The 27,880-nt window shown below is 47.0% G+C and overlaps 1 protein-coding gene across 3 annotated transcripts in view; it reads left to right on the forward strand.

Moving 5' to 3' along the window:
* AGFG2 (ArfGAP with FG repeats 2) overlaps positions 1 to 27,880 on the forward strand; it is a 1,592,250-nt gene that overhangs the window by 809,628 nt on the left and 754,742 nt on the right. For all 3 annotated transcript variants that reach the window (XM_069644975.1, XM_069644984.1, XM_069644992.1), the window contains one exon: positions 26,722 to 26,754. In XM_069644975.1, the coding sequence (XP_069501076.1) occupies positions 26,722 to 26,754 (33 nt within the window). The remainder of the gene's footprint in view (positions 1 to 26,721; positions 26,755 to 27,880) is intronic.

A 27,880-nucleotide genomic window follows, 5' to 3' on the forward strand; every position in this document is an offset into this window, starting at 1 on the left:
TTGAGGTTTCAACTAAATCTATGGCGAACGAATGATATACTGGCAAGGCGAGGCATGATCAATAAGGAAATGAACTATTGCCGTTTCTGTAAAAACGAGAACGTGAGAAACCATACAACATATAGTAATAGACTGTTCTGCTTTATTGTCACAGCATACATTTTTCTTTAAATCATTACTCTATTCACATTGTTCATTGACCGTGGCAGAGGTTTGGCATAACATCATCTCTTCCACAAGAATAGCAGTCAAAATTGCCATAGTATAATTTTGGACTCAGTATTGAACCACACTGATGTAAACAGATATGATAAGGGAGTACAATTTAAAATTCTGGTCAGGTAGTTTGAATGAGATTTATTAAGGCACTAAAGCCCAAAGGAGAAAGTCTGAACTTTAATTATGTATTGTTTTTTGTGTCTGTATTGGCAATATCTTGGCTGGAATGGTTAGTTTGATAAGAATTGTTTGATTTAGTGTCATTTGGATGTTTTAAAATGAAGTTTAATTACTTTTGTTAATATCCATTTTTATGGAATCATGAAATTTTGTAAATCATGTTATATATGTGATTTTGTAGCGATTCTAATTTGTAAATTGTGAATTTTGAAAGGTTGAAGCAAAACCAGCCAAACAAAATAAAAAAAATAAAAATAAAGGTTGAAGAGCTGAGGAGCCCAGTCTTGGCCAAGACACTATTCCACAAGGGGGTTCAACTGAATTTGATTTGGAATTTATAAAGTGCAGCGTTCGCCCAAGGGCATCTTGGCACTAGGGAATGCACTGGGAGACATTAACATACAGGCAAGGGATGAAAACAGATAGGTTTTCAAGGTTCTTCTAAAAGAGATGGTCCTTGATAACGCAAAGAGAGGAGGGAAGAAAATTCCACATTCTGGCGGCCGCGATGGAGAAAGCTCAGCTGCCAGTCCGAGTATAGCGTGCCTGAGGGACAACAACTAAGCACAGGTGAGCCGAACGCAGAGCCTGGGAGAGGACATAGTGAACACATTTCTGTTGTAGATAAACCTGCACCGTTGCCTTAGTCTGCCAGGTGGGAAAGGCGGATTAAAACAATCTGCTTGTCAAACGGAAGCCAATGCAAGCAGCAAAGAATCGGAGTGACATGAGAAATAACGAGAGGCAGAGGTAGTCGCCTTGGCTGCTGACTTCTGGAGAACCTGGAGTTGAAGAATGATAGGCAGGTTGTTGCAGGTACAACACTTTCCAATAGTCCAGGGCGAACAGCACCAGAGAGGCCACCACTGAAGCCCTAAACTGCGTGGGTATCAAAGGAATAACCTTTATCAGAATTCTCAACTGAAAATGGCCATGTTGGCATACTGCACCGATCTGCTTATCAGTGGAAAGGGTGGCAGTGATCTTAACTACAAGGTCTTTTACAATAGTAACCGGTTCAGGGAATGGTCCAAGATAAGGGGGCCAGAACAGAGCTGGCCAGAGAGCAGTAGCAGATGGAGGGCATAACGCCAACACCTCAGTTTTGCTGCCATTCAGCGTGAGCCAATTACTACTCATCCAATTCCCCATGGCTGCCAAACAGGCCCTAAAATGGGTAGCTGTCTCTCTCTCTCTCGATGAGAGATTCAAACGCACAATGGTTGATTCATCGGCCTAGGAATAACAACGGAAGCCGTAGGAGGATATGAGATTGGCCAGAGGCTGGATTTAGATATTATTAAACAAAATAGGAGAAATGGCAGACCCTTGGGGGACAACACAAGTGAGGGAGACGGCAACAGACCGAAAAGGGGGGATATAAAGTGACTGAGTCCAGTCAGACAGGAATGAGCCGGACTAGGCCAAAACGGTACCAGCGATGCCTGCTTGCGAAAAGCGCCCCAGCAGGACTGAGTGGTTAACTGTGCCGAAGGTGGTGGAGGGATCAAGTAAAATGTGAGCTCCCGCACCGCCTAGGGTGGAAATTTGCTAGAATAGAGGGTTTTTTCAAAAGGGGAATAACAATGCATGTTTTAGACTAACTGGAATGGTGCCCATGCTAAATGAAGGATTGATGGCATGGGTGATGAGAAGAGCAATGGAGGCAATGTCCTTCAACACATGGAGAGGGATCGCATTGCTAGGGCAAGCTGATCTCTGCTTAACCGTAGCTGTCATGATATCCTGAGAAGAGAAGACTGGGAAAGAAGACCACAGGCTGCTAGGCTCTGGTGCATGTGCAGTAAGGGGTGTCTGTATCTTCTCCACGGCAAAGGAGCAGATTTTCCTGTGGATGGTATCGAGAGAGGGCAATACCCTCTGGAGAGACGGAGGAGAGAGAGCATACAATACTGTACAGCCCTCTCAGCTGATTGAGGGAGCCTTCAATTTGAAAAGTAAAATGGGTGCATTTGACCTCATGAACAGCTTTAAGGTAAAGGAAACAATCTTGACGTAACAGAAGCCTGACTATCTGAAGCTTGTCCTGGTGGCCATAAGTGGTCCACTGCTTCCGATTGACTCCTCATTAATGCAGTGTGCCCAAAGGAAGTCACCAAACCAAGGCTCATAGCGGCGAGCTCTGAGTCTTGTGCATTTAAGAGGGGAAAGAGACTCAGCCAAGGCCAGACAAGCCCGAGACACATCATCCAAGCTAATATGAGATGTGCATCACAGTAAGCAATCAGAGATGCAACCATCTCAGCAGAGGAAACGGAGCACCACCTAAATGGTCGGACCAGGTCACAGGCTCGGGAGCAAAGATGGTGGTACATAACTCAGACGCAAAGATGCAATCTAGACTATTGCCCAACTTATGCGTGGGGCTCTTCACCAGTTGAGGAAGAGCCAAATCAAGCATGGCAGAAAGAAGACAGTTTTTTCCACGGGCATTAGGTCGATCCTTAAGTGTAAGATTAAAGTCACCCATCACCCAGGGGAGGCGTGAGCAAGGGAATTACCCCAAGTTGCAAAGCACTTCATGCTGGCGTGAGAGCTGTATTAGGTTTGTGAATACTGACCAACCCAGGTCAGGAGGATCAGTTATTTCCACAGAGAATACATCCCATGAAATGGGATATACATTGAATTGTTTGAGCTGCCAGACGAGGCTGTTTGGCTAAGTGGAAAACGGATGGACATTTATTTCTTTTGTTCTTGAAGTACAACTACAGTCCCAGGGCCAGAAAAGACATTGAGAACTCTTTGAGTGGTAGTCTGAAAGCCATCCACCTCAAGGGGGAACGTAACCAGTTTCCAACTAAAGTTGATCTTTTTCTTTCATAGCAGTAGGACAGACCTTCGGGTAGTGTAGGTTTGGATTGAGGACCGTGTTTCTTTGTAGGATGTCCTGACGACCACCAATTTAATATTTTTTAGATTATAGAACTCATCTTGGAGGTAGGGCTTAGAGGATGCATTATTTCTTTAAAATAAAGAATCCTTTTTTAAACATGTGCTGTTGTCCGACTCCTGTGTCTGATTTAGCACACTATTCAAGGGGCAGTTAAAAGCCCATATGCTAATCTCACATTGTTCACCCTTCTCTGGCGTTTTCCAGACCCTTTTAAAGTGTTGGGCCAGTGGCTGGTTTTCAAAGTCAACCCTGTGTTTCTCTTTCGTGGAAGCAGATTGTGTTAGGTTTTCTGACTGGTTTTGACTCTCATATTTCATTTGAAATGTGGTTTTATTTCTCTTTTTGGTATTGGTCAGGTCTGACTTGATATGCAAATTGTTCAGCGGTTGGCCTGAGCCTTTAAACGTCGCCATTTTGGATCTGAAAATACGAAGCAAAGCAACTCTGCAGTGATCCCTCCAGTTCAGCATTCTCAGGGAAAGAGGGATTTGCAGTTTCACCCAACCACAAGCCGCGTGCAGCTTCTGAAGGTACACTATTTTAATGGTGTATATGGAGTCGTTTCCGTTTGGCATTCTGCGCATTCCACTGCTTTGTATTTCTTCCGTCATCAAGTCTACTAAATGGATGCTTCATAATAACAGTTCCCTGCTTGAGCTTTTTAATACGATTCCAAGGTAGTATTTACAATTGTTAGCTTCTCTGCGGTTAGTCTGACCATTTTACACCATGTTAGGACGTGTAGTCCTGGACCATTTCGTTGGGGAAAGATAGATCTGCATGGTTTAAGCTAATACGCAACTCTGAGGGGAGGGAGGCAACAGGGATTTGCATTCTATCCACCCTCTGGAATGCACATCAAGTAGCGGCCATTCTAACATAGACCACCATGGCTCAGCCCTCTCATAAAAAAGGATGGGCATCAATCAACTCGCCACAGACCAGCCCAACTGTAGCACTCCCAAGATAGGTATCTTTCCGAGCTCTAAGAGATCTTTGGTTGGAACCTCTGATTGCTATATAGGCAACATTATGCTATGTAGTGTGATTGCACAGTTTCTAATTTCATGGGCTCTGTGTTAACTGCCAATGTCTCCTGGTGTATAGCAATGAGCATCTACAGGCACTTTATTTGACTGCTTTTTCCTCCTCCTAAAGTATTTTCCTCACAAACCACTACTTCTTTCTTGTTGATATAGTAATAAAAGCTAGTCCTAAAGTCATGGGCACTGCCATTTACATTATTGTGACAGTGGGTACTGCTGTCAATGGAACACTGTTCTTAGTCACAGTGACTCTGCTGTTCATGACAGCTGGATGTCATGCCTTTACTATGAGACTGTTATGGCGATGACTGTTACTTTAAAGACTAATCTTCAGTCGTTCGTCACCTAATGTGTAGGTTCTTATGCGCCTGCTTAGTGTTTTGTAATGTGCTGCATGTATAACCAGATATTTCAGAGCACTTACGAGTGAGAGGGAAGGCATAAAGAACTGGAACAGAAAAATACAATAGACGTAGGGACGGTGCAGCCGAAGGATTTCACAGGGCTTAGAAAACTCAACCGATTACCACTTTCAGTCTAGAATATAACACGGAAACGCAGATAAAACCATAAGGGCCAGAAAATCTTGTGTTAGTCATATGGTAAGTCATCATTATCGGAGTCAACCGCTTCATGGAATTACCTTAAGTTGTTTTTCTAGAAGTCAAAGGTTTTGGTTTGAGTCTCGAGTGCCGCCTTGTCTTGCCTTTCTGAAGAGTATCGTAGTCCGTTTTTTGCTCCGCTAGAGTTTAAGGATCTTGGAGGTTTGCACATATTGAAGCTTTTGGAGATGTAGTTGAGGGCCTCTGTTCCCTCATGATGATGCACAGGAATTAGAACTCCAGCCTGTTTTTGATAGGTAACCAATGCATTGATTTTTAGCGTCCCTGGTACATGATCACCTTTATGCAAACCAAAGATCAGACAAGCTGCTCTGTTTTGATTCACTTGGAGGCAACAACCTTTTTTGGGTAGGCCTGTGATCCTGCTGTTGCAATAGTCAAGCTTTGACGTGACCATGGTGTTTAATCTCTAGCCCTAGTGCAACCTTGCATAGTAGGCTCAGCACACAGTAAGCATAACTCCTACATCGTACCCCCTACCCCCATACTTGTGAAATGTCCCTGCATGAGGACGAGACTGGAGCCTTTTTTAATCGGTATAAAAATCCAATTTCAAATCCACATCCGGTGCAAACACCCGCCCTACTGTGCTACACCTGTCAGTCTGTTTGAATGTGCGCTTGGTGGGACTGTACGCCTATCGAAATGCAGGCTCTGTTTTTTTTCTCCTAATTTATGATATTTTGCTAGACACTCTGGCTCATAGGCCCTTGGAGCCCATGGTTACAGCATACATAAACGTAGCATTCTGGGAGACAGCCTTCCTAGTCGCCATTATTTCAACTTTTAAGGGTTAGTGAATTGTAAGCTCTTGCTGACAAGGAATACTTAGGAGGGGGGTATTCCTTAAGGACAAGATGGTATTCAGAACCCATCTATCTTTTCTACTTAATATAGTATCCATTTTCCATATCAATTGCGGAAATATGCCTCTCTACAGCTTATCCTAATCCGGGGTCAGACCCAGAGAGGAACCTCCACTGTCTCGAAATTCACAGAGCCCTTCTATTCCATCTGCAGAGAACCAATCACTTTAAGGCCTTGGGAGACTTTTTGTTAAATTTGGATGATTTGGCATTGGAAACCAGGCCTCTAAGGAATATTATAGTAAGGAGGATATTGCCATGCGTTCTAGAAGCGTACAAGCCTTGGAGCAAGGCCTTGCCTAATGGGGCTCCATGCTAATATGTTATGGATCAAGGTCGCATCAGTAGCTTTTCAGAAGTACTTCCCTTTTGAAATTTGTAAAGCTGCCTCTTCTGCTACCTTTTGCACACACTATTCACTAGATATCTGCTCCAGGTCCTGAGCCAGATTTGGAAAGGTAGTCTTTCAAAATATGTGTTTAAATAAGTTGATAATAACCTTTAAAATCATGTGCTTTGTAAAATTTAAAAGATCTAAAGGTTACCTACCATAATGGCTGCTGTACTCCTAATCCATGGGAGCCTTTCTTCCATATGACCATGTGCCATCCCCTCTAATCCTGGTTTTTTCCCATCCTGGGCAGGTGTAGCCAGTGGGTGGGCCATCACTCTGCACATATGCACTGGCTCAGTTACAGAAAGGTTTTTTATTTGCTGACTGGCAAACATCCTTTAAGTATGGAGGAAAATGGACCTGGAGTACACCAGCCACTATCTTGGTTAACCTTTAAATTTGACTGATGACATCAGCTGTTTGAAGCATAAATCTGGATTGAAAATTGCTCCAAGATTTCTCACCTTAATGGCTGGGTTAGGTGTCAGGCCTAGGTCATTGGGCCAGAGGACAGTGGGAATAGTTCTTGTGATATGCCCACACAGCGCTTAATTAGTAAGAAAATAAGTGGCAGGGCCCAAATATTTTCTGCCACATTAGAGACACTGGGGGAAGACAGTTACCCACGATTAATACCACCACCCAAAGCTGGACCCCACAGTGTAGATACATTGGGGGTTAGACTACAGCTTGCATCTGCTCATTGGGATTGGTGAATGCTCTGGCTTTTATTACTTCACAATCAATGTGAGTCTGAGATCATAAGTGCTGGGGCTCAGAAATAAGAGCCAGGTCTGAGCCCTGACAAACACCTGCATAAATTAAGCATGGTGCCCACGTAGAATTTCCATTTTACCTGGGTTTATAAGGAGTAGGTTACTGTATATCCAGATGTGGATGGCAGACAAGCAGTTTGACATACTCTGTTTGAGTCTTCTGATCGAACTGGAATCTCAGTTGAGTGGCATCTGTTTAAGCACAGAAGCTATGCTCTGATGGTCCAAAAAATCAGTGAGCGGACTACAGTAGACATTAAACAGCCATGTTGAGAAGGATGAAAAACACTTGTTCCATCTCACTGTGGATGAGGGATTGATAAGGAGGGAAACAAACCATTGTAATGCTGCACCACTATGGCCATGTACTCCTGTAGTTTGGATAGTAAAGTGGAGGTGTCCAGTGAAAGTCGCCTGGGAAATGGCCACCAGGTGGCGACTTTCCCAAAAAATGCATCTTCATTAAAATCAAACCCTTTCCCCGAAAATATGCTATGATAGGAGTTTAATATAAAATGTTATCCCTCCTAGAATATTTGGGGAAAGTATTTTAGTGGTCCGGGACCTATCTGGCAACTTTTTACAGGCGACATTATGGCATGGAGCCAAAATAGAGTGGTTAAGAGAGTACATGCAGGTGTTTCTCTTTGGATTCTTTTAAATTTGTACAGAAAGATGGGACATATTGAAAGCATGTGACTATGAAAGATCCAGTACAGGGGGAGATTGTATAACCCCCTTTTACAGAGAAGTTGCTTCTTTATTATAAGGAATATTGCTCATGTGAATGCATTATCATCACAAACAAAACCTAATAAATTGAAGCAAGAGGGCTGGATGGACATTGGTGGGGAAGGGACCCATTAGCTTAGGCGGTGGTATAAAGATACTATTGCAGCTATTTAAAACCTCTGCATTCTTTTTTTTAGATTGAGTAAAGATGGGGCTGAAACCAGGCAGGCTGCAGTCAATTCACTCACCAACTGTCTACTGCAGAACCACAATGGCGAATAATAAAGACATCAACTTTCAATCGGCCGCTTCCATGACCTCAAACATTCTACATGATTACTATATACTATATACTATATTGATCACATGCTATGCATAGGCCGACATCTAGTGGAAGCTGCGGAGTATTAGTAGTTTTTCAAAACTCGGAAATGGGTGTCGAAATAGGGCGTGCCAGTAATACTATCCCTATTGTGACGTCCAATGTACCCATAATCCCTCACGCGTGTTGGTTCCTCAGATTGTTTTTTTCCGCCATCGTGAGCGGTCGCTAAATATAAGTGTAGTCCATTTTCGGCGTACGCCGTTGACATTTAGTAATAAAGTTACTGTGTCTTCTCCTCCCTTTGCCGACGGCGTGATTCGACGCGGTAAAGATCGACAAGCCTGTCAAAACCAAAGTCACCCGACTCGATACTCCCCCATCTGGCCATACTACGGTGAAAGAGGTCGCGCAAGCCATCCCTGCGGTCGAAGTTCGGCCTACATCCGGGGACAAGTCCAGGGAGTCCTCCTTAACCACCTCTTCAACCCCAAGGTCCAAAAAATCATCTTCTAAGAGCAGGGACCATAAGAAGAGAGACAGATCCAGTTCCTCTAGAGAAAGAGACTCACTTGACAAGGAGAGGATTAAAAAACCTTCTGGCCAACATAAAAGTATGCCCTTTCAGGATACTACAGAACAGTCTGAAGAGACCTATCAGCCTGACCCTATACATCTTGAGGAAGAAGAGGAACATACCCCCACAGGGCTAAACCCAGTTCAGCCAAATAGTCTGCAGACGACATTGACCGAGTCATGACTCTCATGACTTGCCTAGCAAATTTCTTTGATAAACATCCTCAAACTCTGCGGAACTTGAACACCACGCTTCCCACTACACAGGCGTCTAGTTCCAACAGAACACCTACAGCCTCTCAGTCGCAGGCATCGGGTGTAACCTATAAAAACAAATCTCTCCCCACCATAGAATTGGCGGTTGAACCACCACACAAGACTCCTCATGTATATAGGGGATGATATAGGGGATGAGGAATACTTAGAGGAGAGTGAACCCCCTTATAGGGACATCGAGGGTTATGACGAAGGGGAAGAGGACGACCAAGACCAGGAAGACAGAGTGTAGTTTTTGCAATGGAGTCTCCAGTCCTGCAAGAGCCTGTCCTACCAGACTCCCCTGTTGATAACCAGCCACTATTTAATGATATCCTAATAAGGGCAGCAGAGTACTTCGGCATCGAAACACAAGACGTCCAACAGGACAAAGATTTTGCTGAAAATGTTAGCCGATAAAAAACCGGCAACCCAGTTCATCCCCCTGCTCAAATCGGTCCAAAGAAGGATCCAACCTTCCCTAGAACAACCTAACGATACCAGGGCAGTAAACCTTAGGATCGAAAAGCTCTTCAGACCTGCACCTTCCAACCCCCTATATATAAGGGGACATCTTTGACCTGAGACTCTGGTCGTTACCACCACCACCAGCAAGAGAGCTGGTACCCCCTTGTCGTCCTCCGAGGCCCCTCCGGACAAGGAGAGCAAAAAATGATATGCCATGGGCAGGAAGATTGCGTCTACTGCAGCATACCAGGCACGTATCGCAAACAACGCAACCTTGCTATCCAGCTATGACTGCACAAAGTGGGATGAGGTAAAGGCACTAGAAGAGTCAGCGCCAGATCCACTGAAAGCAAAACTCTCCCTTCTGACTGCCGAAGGCAGAGCTACAGCAGGCATTCTCTTAAAGAATAACTTTGACGCAGCTTACAACGCGAGACGCGTTCTTGCTGAAGCCACCATTTTAAAACGACATGCCTGGCTTAGACAATCAGGGTTTAAACTTGACTCACTACCCTACTAAATATGCAGTGGAGCAAAACGTATTATTTGGGAAGGCAGTTGAAGACGCCCTCAAGTCTGCCAAGGATGAATATGAGACTCAAATCACTTGGTCAACTGACTAATAGACAACCACAAAGAGGTGGTAGTAATTTTCGTCGCTTTCGGGGGCAAAGTGCGCAAAGAGGAACAGGATACAACCAAAACCAAGGTACCTCTTGGAATACAAATCAACAAGCCACCCAGGGTTAGCACTGGGGTCAGCGCAGGGCCCGCGGAAGAGGGAGAGGTTCCCCCACCAGACACCGTCTAAGCAATGACGCCCTGCTACGGGTCCCCGCCCATGCCTCCCCAGTCGGGGGACGAATATCGTTTTTACACCCACGCATGGGAGGCTATAACATTGGACAAATGAGTGTTCTCAACAGTGAATAGGGGTTATTGTATAGACCTTCAAGGAAGACCGTCAAAACTCCCCCCACGCCAAAAGAAACCATCGCAGGAAGAGCAACTGATCCTGCTAGAATAGGTGAAAGCTCTACTCCTCAAGGACGTCCTCGAGCTCGTGCCACACATAGGTAAACAAGGGTATTTATTCAACGTACTTCCTTGTTCCAAAGAAAGATCTGACCATGCGCCCGGTATTAGACCTGCGCCCTGCAAACATATTTATAAAACCACAAACATTTTGAATGACTACGCTACAAGAAGTAATCCCTCTATTAAAAAGGGGGCATTACATGGCAACATTGGACATGAAAGATGCCTATTTGCATATCTCAATGTTCCCAGCGCACAGAAGACTCTTGCGATTCAAAGTAGCAGACCAACACTATCAGTTCAAGGTACTGCCCTTCGATGTTCTATGTCAACAAACAAGGAGGTACACTCTCTCCAAACTGGCGCAGAAATTATGGAAATGGGCACTCAGGCGAGGGATGACCCTGTCCTCCCAACATGTTCCAGGGATACTAAACACACTAGCGGACTCTCTAAGCAGAGATCCTCTACCAGAAGAGCACAAGTGGAAACTACACACAGACGTCGTAGACCACATCTTCTCTCTTTGGGGTTACCCCTCTTTAGACTTGTTCGCTACAAGAGAAAACAAGCAATGCCCAGACTTCGCGTCCAGGTTCCCCCAGCCACTCTCCAAGGGGAACGCCCTATGGATGATCTGGTCATGGATATTTGCTTACGCTTTTCCCCCCGACTCCATTAATCAGCAGGGTAGTGAACAAAATACTAAGGGAACAAATGACACTCATCCTAATTACTCCTATGTGGGCGAGACAACCGTGGTATCCACATTTGCGCAAGCTGGCGATGTGCGATCCCATCAAGCTCCCGTACCAGGTCAACCTGTTGACTCAACACGGGGGAGTAACGTTACACCCACAACCTCACTCTTTGAATTTGGCAGCATGGCTCCTGAAGTCGTAGAGTTCGGACACCTTAAGCTTCCACAACGGTGCGTGGACATCCTAAAGGAAGCATGGAAACCAAACACTAGGCACTTCTATTTCAACAAATGGAAAAGATTTGTCATTTGGTGCCAATCTAAACAGATCAACCCCATAGAGTGTATGCTTTCATACATTCTTACTTGCATACTCCAAATGTTGGATTCAGGGTTGGTCTTTAATTCTCTTAAAGTCCACCTAGCAGCTTTATCAGCATACACCACCTCTCAAAGTAAAATCTCATGGTGGAAAGTGCCAGTCATCAAAGCTTTCATGGAGGGAGTCAAAAGAAAACATTCTCCAGTCTCTAACCCCTCCGCCTGGTTGGGATTTAAACGTAGTGCTAGCAAAACTCATGGGACTCCGTTTCAAGCCTTTGCAACAGACTACCCTTAGAGACATTACATATAAAACTGACTTCTTAGTGGTGATCACTTCCATAAGAAGAGTCGGCGAGCTACAAGCCTTGTCAGTGCAAGACCCTTTATGTGTCATAATTAAGGACAAATTGGTTTTACGGACTCGCCCTAGGTTTTCACGTAAGTCAGTCTATATTAGGAAGACAGATCAACTGTTTGTCTCCATGGCTACAGGCAGACAAGGAGAATGTGTTTCAAAGAGAGCAATCTCCCGATGGATAGTCAAATGTTTACAGTTATCCTATACATTATCACCAAAGACACTGCATTTTACACCTAGAGCCCACTCCACAAGAGGCACTGGGGCTACGTTAGCCTTTCTTGCAAACGTACCATGAGAGAACATTTGCAAAGCAGCTACATGGAGCTCAGTTCACACCTTCACTCGGCATTACTGCATTGGCACACATTCCAAGACAGATACACAGGTGGGACAAGCAGGTCTAAAACATCTATTTGCTGCTACACCTTCTCACAACCCACCACCTTCTCATAACACTGCTTGCTAATATATGCATAGCATGTGATCTAAGCAGATTACACAAGCATCAGAAGGAATACATTACTCGCCGTAATTGTATTTCTGGTGCTTGTATCTGGTTCCATTGACATGCGCCCACCCTTCCTCCCCTGAGAGAAGGTGCATAGATGTTTACTTGAGCTTTCCATGTATGTATCTGTTTAGGAACTCTGTACTCCCGCTACTCCACATGCTACCTCATGTCAGAAAAAATACAATCTGAGGAATCCACACGCATGAGGGATTATGGGTACAGGGGACGTCACAATAGGGATAGTATTACTGGCACGCCCTATTTCAATGCCCATTTTCGAGTTTCGAAAAACAACTGTAATACTCTACAGCTTCCAATAGATGTCGGCCAATGCGTAGCATGTGAATCTATCACATATCAATCACTGACAAACAACGTTGTTAAAGGGACGCTGTGGTTAAGTTGCACTAGTAAAAACTATGGAATTCACTCATAAAAAACATTGTTGAAGGGATGTTATGGGTAAATTGCACTACTACAAAGCTATGTAATTCACTGGAAACAAACGTTGTTAAAGGGACGATATGTTTCAGTTGCCCTAAGTACAAGTAAAACCAAAAATAAAACAGAAATTCGCCAGTTATGGTAACCTTCGCAACCATAACTCGCGCCACCACTGTAAACTGTTAAGACTAACATCCAGGACATTGAAGATGACATCACAAATTTCCCTCATGCCGCAATGACTTACAATACTAACCCCATTGGTACTCACAGTAGTGTCAATCGTCAATTATGTCATATATATTGCTTCATGTACACCTAACACATTTTCTTTTCCGTAAGAGAACGTGTTGGAAAGGAATGCAAGGCAGCAGAAGCGCCACCCCTTCCACAACCGCATACGGGCATAGGAAAGGAAAAATAGAAGAATTGGTGAACAATTGTGCCGCCTTAAAAGAATGTGTGCAAGGGTAGATTATGGACTAAATAAAACAGCACTGGCAGACCTGCACGTGTACCCCTTCCCCATGTCACAGGTCGCCATCCCCTCAAACATCCTTGTGATGGGAGACGGTACAGTGATACCTCAATCTCTTTCTCCCCTCACAACCAACTTGTGGAAATCCCCAAATCCCCACAATAAATATCCACTTCTGCTTCCCCATCCCTTTCCTAATGGTGTGTATGAATGTGTGGAAGTGAACGTTGCTATTGAAATAGTTGCTGAGTGTAAATGTGGTATTGTTTGTTTTTTTTAAATGCTGTTATGACTCTGCGGCACAGTCCTCGTAGGAATGACCGCATCCTACGGACACCGCACCTGCCCGGCCTATCCGCAATGAGAATCGAGGCATCCGTACCACATCAGCACGATCCGCATGTTGTTCACCACATATAATTACATGTGGGAGCGGACGTTTGTTCGTTATGCAAGTAGACGCATGTGTATGTGTTCATGTGTGTCCTGGTAACACCGTCACTGTGCAGCATATCCAAACAAACTTTATGTTGCTCGAGGCGCCCACCCACGTCCTACAGTTAGCTATACAGATAAACATCCCACCTGCTATACCCTGTAAACAACCAGCATCTTCCAATATAGTCAGTGCACGTGTGTCGCACTATTATTCAGTAGACAAGTGGCAACAGTGGGCATCAGAGACTCAAGCTCATGCGCACAACGTATTCCGCCCAAAACGCCATCCCAAGGGAGAACAGTGGTGAGGTCACCAGGCGACCGCACCCACGCTGCGCGTGGGCCCTTATTTCGGGGGCATGACCCGGACACTAGAAAAGTACAGTGTTGTGCAATGTACAGAGTGTTTTCCAGAAAGTACACGCTTGCAAATGCACCAGAATGTGCCCTTGCACATGTATGTATGTTTTTGAACAATGTGGGCCTGTTTTCCTGGTGCAAGTTCTCCACGGCAGCGCTACAAAAGGCTGCACCCCGGAGCTGCTCTGCAATGTGTTTGTAGCTTTTCAGAGCACAGTAGCAGGCCACATAGGTTTGCCCTGCAATTGATGTTGGACCGATTGTGCTGTGCTACACTGCCTTTGCACACAATGCCAACCATGTCAGCCCGGCTCACTAAGCACAGTAATGGAGAATTTACGGCCCTTCCGGCGAACCACACCTTCCTTTACGATAGTCTCCACTGTCCCATTCCCATAGGTAACATACTGAAAATGCTAGTATGTGGCACGTGCGTTTCCCCAAGTACGGCAAGGGCCGCGCCCCAATAAAGCAGAAATATTCTTTCTTCCCGTTCCTCTTCTTTCCAGCACGCCGTCATTGGTTGCTCTTGTTCCACACGCATCCGCCAAACACGTTGAAGAGCTCTCCATGTAACAATATGAGTTCTGTACACCAGTCCTCTGTGTGTACACCACACCCAGAAATGGTATTGTGCAATTCCTCAGCCTGCACAGTCCCATTTCCATGGCCATCCTCAGAATCCCCGGATGTGGATTTCGTGCTGGGTGCGGGCATGGGGGAATAAATTGCAACCAGGGTAGGGGAGTTTGTAAGGGCGGCTCTGAAAAGAGCCTTTTTCTTTATTTTGTATTGTAGGTGCATCTAGTGAAACAGCTTTTTTAAAATTATTTGCTTTTGTGTTTTCTTGTACTCACATTGTTGCAATAAAGTCTTCAACCTATCCTGTAGACGGGCAAACAAAACAGCATTACCAATGGGCGACAACTAAATGCCATTTGCTTGGAAATACTCTGCATCCACAACTAATGAGTTCATTGTTGCAGAACAACAACCCACCAGCGGACAAAGAAGTTTACATGCTTCTGTTGAACACACCCCTTCCAACCTCTTGCTCGGAACAACTTCCATGACCATTGTCCCTTGCTCTTCTTAGTGTAATGGACGAGAAAAGCACCTTGGCAGTGCCAGGTCACTGCAAAGTACATGCATATCGGCAAAACTGCACTCATACACAGCGTTCCACAATGTGGCCACTCCTTCCAAACCAAAATTGCCATCAAAGTGTCTTTCCAAGGCATACTTGTGTAGATCAATCACAAAGGCATCACCCAAAATCAACACGATGCGTTTCGCCATGTCAGCCACCCTCACTACGTAGAGTAATGTAACAATGTATGACCGCCCCTTTCAGTGAACCACACCCTCAGTACCTGATTGGATAATCTCCACAGTCCCATTTCCATTGGGCCGCATGGTGAGAAGGGCACAATGTGGCATGTGTGCTTCCCAAAGTAATACAAGGGCCGCACCCCAGTAAAGCAGGAGCAGTTCTTCCCTTTCCACTATTTTTTGTCCACCACTACCTCATTGAGTACGGGTATACAGTCACACAGGCATCCACCAATGCGATCCTAGACATTAGCTTCTTACACTGTCAGTTCTGCACAACACTTCATATGTACTGTTACAAAATCAGCCTGCAAGTGTCCTGTCATTTGAAAGCACGTCCAGTAGAAAGTTCAGTAAAAGATTGCAAGATTTTTGCATCCACATTCATCCACATGAGCACCCATCACCACAACATGGAGGTATGCAAACTTTTCCCGCAGTATGTTTACAACTCTGTTATAAGTGCCTCTGCGGACGGTATGTGGCACTAAGCGTCCGTTATGTTCTTAAAATGCATACTGTTTTTTTTCCCATCCCCTAGCATCAAGTGGCACTTCAATGGTTTGTACTTGTAATGTTTTCATTTACGCATATCATACATTGCAATATGAAAACGGGAACTCTCTGCTTTCCTTACAGCAATGCTACGATTTGTTTTCCCCACTAACCCATCGCCTACATACAACGTAGAAATATGCCACCAAAAGCAGCAGTGACTGTATCTTACCAACCTAAAGCAATTTCCCAAAAGGTCCCTGTGTGCAAAGCTGTGCTTCTGTCTAGGCTGCACTATAGCAACAGGCTCTTTGTGAATGTGGCCGCTTCTACTCTACGCCATCTGCAACTCATCCACGAGTTCTCTATCCCTAACAGTTCCACCACCACCTGATGTCAGCACATACCCTTCCACTTGGCACAATTGGGCCGTATTTTTACTTATTGTCATTTCTTCTTCTTCCTATGTACTACACTTTCCCCTCCCCTTAGCAATGCATTTTGGTGCTCTGAGTGACACCTGGCCTAGTAGGTTCGTTATGTCTGTCTCCCCTCTGCCCCCTCACTTGCCTTGTTGCTCTTTGCAAAACGTGTGCATAGGCGCATTATGAATGCCATAGCTTACGATATATTACACACATTGCATTCATAACAGGATGCCTGCCACTTACCTTGTACACTTCAGTTTTTTCCCCCCTGTACTCCACTTACTACAAATTTTTCTAACATTATCGCACAAAAGCAACTCTGAATACATGCTACCAACATCAAACAAGTACATACGGTTAATGCATACAAACACACTGCCTGCTCTTTGCTTTGCACACTTCCACCATAGCCATCTGCCCTTTTTTGTACAAAGAGACCTTCTGCCACAGTATTTGCGTACACACCACAACCACAAACCTTATTGAGCAATGTCTTTCGCTCTACAGTCCCATTTCCATGCCTCCCATCCTGAAAATGTCCGGATGTGGCACATGTAATCCTGAAACATCTTCGGAATCTGCAGAGTTTTCGCGCTAGGAAGTGGGGGCGGGAGGACTGTCAAGCAGGGTAGGGGAATGGGTCTTTAGTGGTCCCTCTGAAAAGGTGTTCTTTTTTTTTTTTACATGGTGTTTTTTTTTTGTACGTGCTTGCCAACAACCTTTTTTTGTTTTTTCTCTTTGTATGACTGTTTCTCCTCCTTCAATTTTTACCGAATTATAGTGAACGCTTCTTGCACTGTGTAAAAGAAAATGGTATTGCCAATGACGTTCAAAGAAATGCCATTTGCACTGTATATTTTGCAACTTTATGCTCTCCTAGTGCGAGAAGAACATCCTATCAGTGGACATAAATGCAGAAATGCTTCTATTTATAAGACACCTTCCGAGCTCTGCCTGGGGACAAATTACACTGGCATGGTCCCATGCTCCTCTTGGTTCAATGGTTGAGAAAAATACCTTGGCAGTGGGAAAAATCTGCATCACTGCATTCACCAACTTCTTCAGGTGACGGAGCAAACGTCCACAAGACATGTAACCCAAATGTAAACCTCCATAATGTACCACCACAACTTCAACGGTAACAATGGAGGCTACATCTGCAAAGGCGAACCAACCCGCCGAAACTGCACGCATACAGACTTGCCCAAAAAGCGTCCACTCCTTTTAACCCGAAATTAGCAGCAACGCCTCTTTGCACGGCATACCTGTGCAGATCTTGCACAAATGTATCACCCACGATCAGCACTGTGCATCTGTCCATCTCTACCAACCTCATTACACAGAGTATAGGGGAAAAGTAGTACCGCCCCTGTGTGAACCACACCCATCACACGCAATTCCATAATCCCCACAGTTCCATTCGCATTACCACCATGGTAAGAATGGCAGGGTGTGGCACGTGGGCATTCCCAGCTACAGTGAGGGCTACACCCCAATAAAGCATACACGCCCTGCACTCTTATTCTTCCAGCAGTCCCTCATTGAGTACTGTGAAATTTTCATGCATACATGCAGCAATCACAGGCAAGCACTCTTCATCCAACGCTGTCTTTTCTGTACAGCAATGCATATTTACTGTTCAACACTCCGCATATATGTCGCGTATGCTCCCAAAACACTTTGCGTACAAAGGTCTGCAAAAGAATCCACGATTTCAGCATCCAAAATCATCCAGAGCGGCACACATCACGCCTTTGACCATGCACACAAGTCTACTGCTTGCCCACACCCAGCACAACATAATGTAGCCATGCATGTGAACATGTGGCCAGAAACCACAATCCACAAACGTAAGTTAGGCAGCAGCACTTTTACCCAACCCCAGCACCATAACACAATAATACATGGAAACATGTAACAGTTAGCACATTCCACAAACATACCACTGCCTCCATCTCCCCTACCCACTTCCATTGACAAAGTATTATGTCACTGGCATATCAAACCACACAATCTTCTTAACATTGGACCTACCCCAAGGAAGATGCACAAACCACAAATTCACTTCAACCCCACCCCCACCCTCTTTTATACTGACAGTGTTCCAACACTGCACCCAGTGGCCACACTGCAAGACTTTTCACTGCACAATCTCCAGCCATACACCACATACCGTAGTATGTTTGCACAATGACTACACCCATGGAACCAGCAATATGTGCATGTCGGCGCCCTTCTTGTGCTCTATGACGAGTAAAATGTGCTCCTCAACCATTCTGTAAAGGTTACCATCCTCTGAGAGATGCAGTTAAAACTGCATTGCTGTGGTGGGTGTGGTGAAGGCCTTGGCTTTTGGGTGCATGCCCTACGTCATACAGCCTTTGGTCATACACCCAATAGTCTAGGCCTTGGCCACATCCACCGCAACATAATCCAGCCATGCATGGTAATACGACACCAACTACAACAATCCACACACGTACCACAGCCACTGACACTCCTACCCAACCTACACACTGTTATACAGCTTTGCATAGGAAGATGCACCGTTACGCAGAATCTACAAACTTAACGCAGCCTCTGGCACCCCTACCCACTTTCATTCACATACCATGGTGTTACTGCCAACCGAACCAGCCAACAGTATATGCATATCAGCTGACTTCTGGTGCTGTAGCAAGTCTAGAATGTGCTCCACAACCATTCTGTAAAGTTCAGCATCGTCTGATACGGCCTTCGGTCATGCACCCAATAGTCTAGGCCCTGCCCACACACACCGCAACGTAGTGCAGCCATACATGTCCACTTGTGCCCAAGCATCACAGTCCACACACATACCACAGCGACCCAACCTCTGCACCATAATACAACTATGCATGCAAACATGCAACAGTTAGCACAATCTACAAACATACCACAGCCTCTGGCACCCATACCCACTTTCATTCACATAGTATGGTGTTGCAGCCAACCAAACCACATTTTTTTTTCTCGCATCACTTCACTGCCCCTGCTCCCAGCACTCTATTCACTACACAAAAGCAATAACAGTAGTCCTCACTCTGCGCGATGGCCACTACGCAATCCTCTACGCTATGCATTTGGCCCTTATCCACTTCTATGCACACACTTCACACACTGCAGTATCGATGCACATAAAAGATGTACTTCAACCCTACCCTCTTCTGTACTGACAATATTGCAACACTGTACTCATTGCACACACTGTGGAATGGTTCACTCCATTAGTTGCAGCCATGGAGTAAGTCGTGTAGGATATGCTAAGAAGCGCCACACCCATGGAATGAACAATGTAGGCAATGTTGACGAACCACACTCAGAAGCCAACAATGTGAAACCTAATCGCAACCACGGCACATAGTTGTTGGAGTAAGGCCTCCATTCGTGCATCCAATGGGCTACGGCCTTGGCACATGCAACACACCGCAGTGCACGCTATCTTACAATGTGCATTTCATGGGCAATGCACTCCCCTTCTGCAATCTAGCTCCCACCAGTGAAACAGAAAGAGGTCTCTGCACCAGCTATCGTGCCATACCAAAGCCGGCCTGCATTCAGCACACATGATAGGCGGCTGTGCAGAGACCCGCGTATTGGCGCTGTACACAGGGATACTGCAGGCACATCAACGTCTTTGTCCACCTATTGACATATCTCAGATGAACGACTTCGCTCCTCCACTCCCTTAAACTCTGCAAACCCCAAGGCTCTGGAGAAGTCCGATCTGGTGGGCGGTAGAGTCTTGTCAACCCTGGGGTCCGGAGTGAGGGTGAAGTCACCTCCAATCAGTAGCTTGTCTTCGGCGAAGGTGGTTGTCAGGAGGATCTTAAGCAGAAAGCGGTTCTGGGTGTCGTTCGGGCAATATATTGCTGCGATAGTGATTGGGAGCTCGACCAGGAGACCTTTGAGCAGTAGGTATCTGCCCCCTGGGTCACGCTTGACACTGACATTCGTTAGGGCTGCTGTTTAACTAAGTAAGATTGCAACCCCACCCTTCTTCCAGCCAGAGGAGGTGAAGTACCTCTTGGGTTAGTGTCGTAAGCTGATTTGTTGCTAGTCAGGTGACCGCAGATGGGTTTCTTGCAGACACAATGTCTGCAGCGAGCTGGGCCAAATGGTGTTCCACTGATTTGTGTTTTCTGGGTGAGTTCTGGCCTTGGACAGTCCATGTGTTCATGGTGAGTTCCTTAGTGTAGTTTGTCATCTGGGTAAACTGTTTTGTAGATTCCAGAGGTTGCCCTCCCCAACTTGATGCCGTAGAGCCAAAATATGCATTGATAGGTTTGTTCCCTGCGAAAATGGCCTGATTCCCTTCCCGTACCCCTCCCGTTCCCCCCTGTAGAAAACAAAACATGGTCACCCGGGCCAGCCTTCGACCAACGGGGCCTCCGGCTGGGCTGATGCAGCCAGCTTGCATGGAGGCAGTTAAGCCTCCCCTGTTAAGCGGTGAAACCTCAGTGTACGATGGGCAGGAGGCCCTCTCCTTAGAGCTCTTTGTTCATAGCAGAGGCCTGTGATATTGGACCCCGGCCAAGGGTTTCGTGGCTTGATGGCCAGGTGTCTGAGTAGCCCCTTGCTGTCAATCATTGTCAGGCCGCTTGCCCTTGGATCGGGGCCTATGATTTTGCGGCGTCGCTTCTCCACAAGAGACCAGGACTGTCGGATCTTGTGGTTCTTCTTGCCTAGATGGCGAGTTTCCGTCTGGGGCCCCATTCCCCTCCCCTGGGTTCATCAGTTTGTCGGCTTTGTTTAAATTGCATATGTGGCGGATGCTGCCTTCCCAGGTGAAGGTCAGGGATGTGGGATAACCCCAGCGATAGGAGATTCCTTTTTCCCCTCAGCCACTCCATGACTGGTCACAAAGCCTTCCTTTTCATTAGTGTGACAGCTGCAAGGTCCTGATATAAGGAGATGGAGGCATCTCTGAAGAGTATGCAGGGGGAGCTTCTTGCATTATTTCTTCTTTAACTTTAAAGTAATGCAGTCTCGCTAGGACATCCGGCGGGTTGGTTGTATTTGATCTTGTTCTTGTTGGACTCGGTCGAGCACCAGGGGGGAGTCGCCAGGCAATGTTAGAATGAAGTGAAAGAGGTCACATATGTATTGCTCCAGATCAGCATCTGGAATGGTGTTTGGGATCCCCCTCAGGTGTATGTTGTTGCTCCGAGAGCGATTCTCGGCGGCGTCCTGCTTAAGCTCAAGGGCTTCACACCTGGCTTCCAGTGCGACCAGTCTGTCCACACCCTTATCGATTTCGTAGCTGTGTTCACAAAGGGTAGTTTCCGCCTCCGCTGTTCTCACCTCCAGTTCCCCTCCAGTCTGAGAGGACAGGTTCTTTGAGCGATTCCTCAGGCTCATGAAATCTCCTCGGATGGGGCTCATCCTCAGGGATGTGCTCCCTCCAAAGCTTCCGGCGCCGCAGGCCCCACCACCGGCGCCTCCTGCCCCCCAACCGAGTGTGCAGGCGGTTCCGTACCAGCCTCTGCCACAGCCTCTGGCTCCGTTACACGTACTTCAGCCCCCGGCTCCCAATACTCCTCCACCAGTACCGGACCCCCAGGTGGACATGGATGAGGAGGAGGACCCTGACAGACCATTGTCTGCCAAGGCCTTCCACGAACGTCTTGCAGGGCTGGCAGAGTACCTGGGGCTTCCTCAACCAGAGGTCGAGCAACCAGCAGAGGGGGTCATCGCAGAAGTCCTCATGCGAAGCCCCTCTGCTAAAATGGGAATCCCGATGCAGAAAGACGTGGTCGCCCTGGCTAAGAAGGGTTGGCTCAAGCCCCACTCGGTCCAGCCGGTCAATCGACACCTGGAGGCCAAGTACAGGCAGATGGAGGGGGATAGACACTTGCTCTCTGCCCATTCTCAGCCGCCCTCCTCGGTGATTGCCACGGCATCACTATACTCCAAGCCTCAGTTGTCCTCGGGCTCTTCCTCTGCGGCAATGCTAGGCAAGGAGGAGAAGATCTTGGAGGCATACGGGAAGAAGCTGTATTCCAATGCGTCCTTGCATCTTCGTCAGGCCAATGCAGATGCCATGCTGGCGGCCATTAACCAGAGGTTGTGGCAGGAAATTGCGGATTTCCTCCCAGAGCTTCCTACGCAGAGCCAATCACGTTTCAAGGCAGGACTGGCCGAGGCCAAGATGGTGGTGCAGGACATCTTGGAATCCACCGTGGCCCACATTGACACCTCTGGCCGGGTCATCTCCATCGCCACGGACATGAGAAGAACAGCCTGGCTCTGTGATACTTAATTCAACCCGGACGTCCAGGAACGCATATTAGACATGCCGTTCAAGGGGGGGTGACCTCATCCACTCCACCACGGACGAGGAGCTGGACAAAAAGAAAAACAAGTCACAAGCCACAAACGGCAAAAAAGTCTTTATCCATCCTGACAAAGACCACGCCCAAATCGTACACCCAGTCACAGCAGCGCTCCGACAAGGGGCGTACATACGGAGGGTTTTGCGGCTTCCAACAACGGCGGTAGTCCAGGAACCCAGACTGCTTGCCGACTCAACATCGGCGCAAACAACAAAAAAGGGGGTGGAGGTGTAAGGGCTTTTTCCAGTCCCCCTCCTCTGCAACAGCCTCAGAGGGAAAGAAGGCATGACACGCCCCTCCAGGTCCACGTGTCTCCAGTGGGGGGCAGGCTTGTTCTCCATGCACAGTTCTGGTGCCAGAATTATGCGGCCCCCTGGATCCTCTCCGTAGTATCCACATGGTACAGTCTACCCATCCCAGCCTCTCCTCCCTCTCCCCCACAGGTTGGGACAGCAACTCTTTTTGGCTCAGATTCGGTCACTCGTCGAGAGCCAGGCAGTGGAGGAAGTCCCAGCCTCCCAGCAAGGCTTGGGCTTTTACTTCAGGATTTTCGCCATTCCGAAAAGGAACCAGGCGGGCCTGAGAGTTGTGCTGGACCTTTCCACCCTCAACCTCTCCCTACCTCTACAGAAATTCAAGATGGTACGCCAATTTTTATAGCGGAGACATTGTGCAAGGGAAACTGGATGTGCGCCCTGGATCTGAAGGACGCGTACTTACATGTCCCGATTTGGCAGCCCCATTGTTCTTTTCTATGATTCAGGATCATTGGCTTACATTTCCAATACAAGGTGCTTCCTTTTGTCCTCAACTCGTCCCCCAGGGTCTTTACCAGGCTTATGAATAGAGTGGCTGCCCTCCTCAGGGCCTCCACATCTACCTGTACCTCGATGATTGGCTCGTCAGGGATACATCTCCGGAAGCAGAGCACCACACTTCCCATGCTCTTATGAACACACGGCACGATCTGGGCTTTTCTCTCAATCTCAAGAAGTCGCAGCTGCAGCCTACGCAGACACTGAACTTCTTGGAACTCATATGGGACATGTGCTCCGAGAAAGTGTTTCCGTTGGAGGACAAGATCACAGCTATCAAGATGGCCACGACTCACTTCCTCAGCAGAGAGGTGACCTTGGCCTGGTGGTACCAGCACCTCATGGGTCTCTTGGCAGAGGTCCTATTGGCTGTCCCCCACACGAGACTCAGGGTGAGGAGAATACAGCTGCACTTTGCGGCATCATGGAACCAGGAGCAGAGCTCTCAAGCCGAGATGATCAACTTTCCTCCATCTCTCCACCGGACCTCAGATGGTGGTCCATGGACTGCAACCTACAGACCGGCAAGCCCTTCCGGCCTCCCACCCCGCAGGGCACCATCACCACGGACTCCTGTCTCGGGATGGGGGGACACCCTGGACCCGGCACGAGCAGGAGTACCACATCAGTTGGTTGGAGCTGAATGCCATCTGGCTAGCGCTCGGAGCATTCCTCCTGCTAATCGGGGGCAAGGTCGTCCTCATCCAGACAGACCACTCAACCAGCATGTCAACAAGCAGGGAGGCACCAGATCCCCCTCCACTGTGCCGTCTGGCAATCAGCATGTAGGAGTGGACCCTTGACAACATCTACCTCACGGCAGTCCACCATCCGGGGGAATCCAACCTGGAGGCGGACAGGCTCAGCAGGTTAGAGCAGACAATTACGAGTGGCAGTTAAACAACCTCGCTCTTCAGGAGATCTTCAGCAGAAGGGGACACCCACAGGTGGACCTTTTTGCCACATGGCCCAACAAGAAGTGCCAACAGTTTGCCTCCTGGCAGGGACAGGGCCACTTCTCCCTGGGCTACGCATTTTGAATTCAGTGGAACGGCATGACAGCATACGCATTCCCGCCCACACCACTGATTCAGAGTGATGTGCAAGATCAAGGAGTCTCGCCAGCTCAGCATCATTTTAATAGCTCTCTGGTGGCCGGCCAGGCCATGGTTCTTGGAACGGTTTAGCCTCTCGGAGATACCACCGATTCATCTACCGACGGGCTGCAGCAGGGGGACCGGGTTATCCAACCCGCGGCACAGAAGCTAGCCCTCACAGCGTGGTTCCTGAGCAGGTAACTCTAAGGCACCTCAGCCTCTTCCAGGCTAATCTAGAGATCATACAGGGCGCAAGGAGCAAGGCTGCCAGGGCCCAGTATAAGAGCAAGTGGACCAGGTTCTGCCATTGGGCAGACTCTGAAAAAATCGAACCCCTTGCATGTACTTTGGACGACGTGCTCTCCTTCTCGGCGCACCTCACCCACTCTGACGTGCAGGTGGACACTTGCCGCACTTGCTGCACTTACCTCGCAGCCATCAGGGCTTACAGGAACTCGGAGGAAGAGGTCTTCTCCTCCTCCAATCCGATTGTCAAGAAGCATTTGACAGGACTCGCAAGGCTCTACACGCCCATCAAGAGACCACACCCTGTGTGGGACCTGGCACGCAAACCATTTGAGCCAATGGCGTCCGCGGACATCAGGCTGGTCACCATTAAGACAGTCTTACTAGCCGGCCTCACCTCGGCTCCTCGCAGAGTCAGCGAAATCCAGACGCTCGTCGCCTCAGAACCGTATACTACCTTTCCTCAATGATAAAGGACACACCCAGCATTCCTGCCTAAGGTTCGGTCTGCTTTCCATTTAAACAAGGAAATAGTGCTTCCTACGTTTTTTGCCGATCCTGAGGACAAGGCAGAGTTCTGCAATGGACCAAGGGCTTCCGCAAGTCCGAAGGCCGATTTGTCACTTTTGGAGGTGGAAGACCAGGTTATCAGCCTCCAAGGCCTCCATATCCCACTAGATGGTATCGGCCATCAAAGAAGCATACGAGGGTCAGCATAAACCACTCCCGGCCAACATGCACGCCCACGCAGTCAGGGCCAAGGCAACGGCCATCGCATTCCAGCAGCATGTCCCCTGGCAAGTCATAAGCAGGGCGGCACCCTGGACCACTCCTTCGGGTTTCTGCAAGCACCACTGTTTGGTTTCCGGCTCTAGATCTGACGTGGCTTTTGAAGAGGTGGTTCTCAGTAACCTGTTTGCTTAGGGAGGTTCTCCTCTCCACCCTGGGGCTACATTAAGTTGTAATCGCCCATGCAGTATGGAGGAAAGGGGACGGGACGTTAAGAGTAATTCTAAGTTACACACCGTAGTGACCAACGTACTCTTAGTCCCCTTTCCTCCATACGTCCCACCATCCTCCCCCCTTAATAATACTGGTGTCATTAGGCAATGTTGTTCTGTCGTCGACGCGTCTATGAGGACTCAGGTCTGGCGCCGGTGGGCGGAGTCAGGGCAGCGCATGCTCCCTGGGCCGCACCCCCACGTGCCTCTACATTTAAGGGGGAAGAAGGTTTTTTTTCTGGTGAAAAAGGTTGTCTCCTGTCCCTTGGAAGGGATGCAGTATGGAGGAAAGGGGACTAAGGACTAAAAGTACGTCCGTCACTGCGGTGAGTAATTTATTATGACTGATCTATTCACTCAATCAGAAAGCCCAATAGATTGACAGCAAGGCTCATGAAACATTTGGCAATGCAATCCTGCCAACATTCTTAATGTTACTTTAGACCTTTCTATGAAAAGTGATTCAAATTCTGGGGAACTAGATGAATCGGTAAACATGGTAACGGACCATTACAGTCAATAATGCAAGGTTCATCATCGGTTTGGTTATCCTGCACAGAATCTGTTCCTTCTCCAAAATGCAAAGTGTAATGTCAGCGGCTTGCACTTTAAGGAGGAACACTACTTCAAAATGATCCATTGTTGGTAAGCATTTTAAGATAACAATGATATTTAAGATTTATTTCTGGGATAGCAGGATTTACTAAACAGTATTCTACCCCATCGATATTACCTTCAGCGGAGCACTAATGTTAAAGTACTATTCATGTTTTAGAAACAGAAATATGGAACCCTGACCGAGTACAATCTCACATTCTGCTTGATTAACTTATCAATGGATTTGTTCAGTCACAGTTATTTTGCAATCAGATGCTCACCTGTTTTATCTGTTTTTTCTTTTTTCTGCCTCTGCTTTCCCTTGACAGGCAGCCGGGCCATTGCCAACAGTTACAGCTTTGGTAAGTCAGTCAGGGACTAGGGTCATTTTGTTTTTGTTTTCATTTTGTGGGTAAAGTGGTCTGCTAATTCTTCAAGCACAGCATAAATTTGACATTTTGTATCATATGTTCTTATCATTATTCCCTGGTAGGTCACAGAACACAACTGTGAAAATATATTACTAAGTAAAAGCATGCATTTTCATGAATGTATATATGCATTTTTAAGAGCAGAGTTAAGACTGGGACATGTTCCACAATCCCCTGAACCAATGGCAGTGACCACATTTCTAATTCTTGATCATGATGTGAACCAAAGAAGGCCATGCTTTTTTTCTTATTCTTAGAACCAGTCTTGGGTGCGAACAGAATAACGTCCATCAGCTTATTGCATTGTACACTCATTTTATTATCTAAATTCCAAGCAGGTTGAGATCCAGATCTGTGTGATGCAACAGATTCCCAAAGGTTGTCATACTGTTAGGAATCTACCTGACTTCTACCCAGTACCACTGTATGCACCAATTCATAGACTTTATTCATAGCATAACTCCCATGTTAAAACCCTTAAACCGCCATGGCATTCTTTACCTGTTTTACTGTTGCAGTTTTGGACCAAACTCATTTCATGTTCTATTCCTGCTTTTGGATTGAACCAGCTGATGCATTCTGGTAGATGTATGCTGTTCAAAAGGCAAGGGTTTGGGGGAGGCATACCAAATACATTCACTTGCAACAAGCTGGAAAGACCCTGATTGCACTCAACTGTTAAAAGCTCCTGCAGGCTAGGCTACCAAGAGAGGACAAGGCTTTAATTCCAATCCACTGCTGCAAGCTACTGAAGACTGGGCTGGGCTTAATTGGACACAGCTGCCCCAGGCTACAATCAGCGCCACCCTGTTGGGCTGTGGGCTGGGAGGACTTCATAAACTCACTCTGAAGTCTACCCAGTGTTCTATCAGCTGCCTTTACCCAGAGTTCCTGCTTCATGCGGTTTTTAGACCTTCCATGCTTTATTGCTTCTGGTTACTAATTCCTACCTGCCATAACTGCTTTCCAGTTTGTCTTGTTTGCTGTTAAAGTGAATCCTTTTTTTCTGAAAGTATGTGTGCTGCCTTTTTGCCTTTCCTTGCTGTAACGAGACACC

The sequence above is a fragment of the Ambystoma mexicanum genome, chromosome 1p (genome assembly GCF_040938575.1).
Source record: "Ambystoma mexicanum isolate Mex_15411 chromosome 1p, UKY_AmexF1_1, whole genome shotgun sequence".
NCBI classification, from domain to species: Eukaryota; Metazoa; Chordata; class Amphibia; order Caudata; family Ambystomatidae; genus Ambystoma; species Ambystoma mexicanum.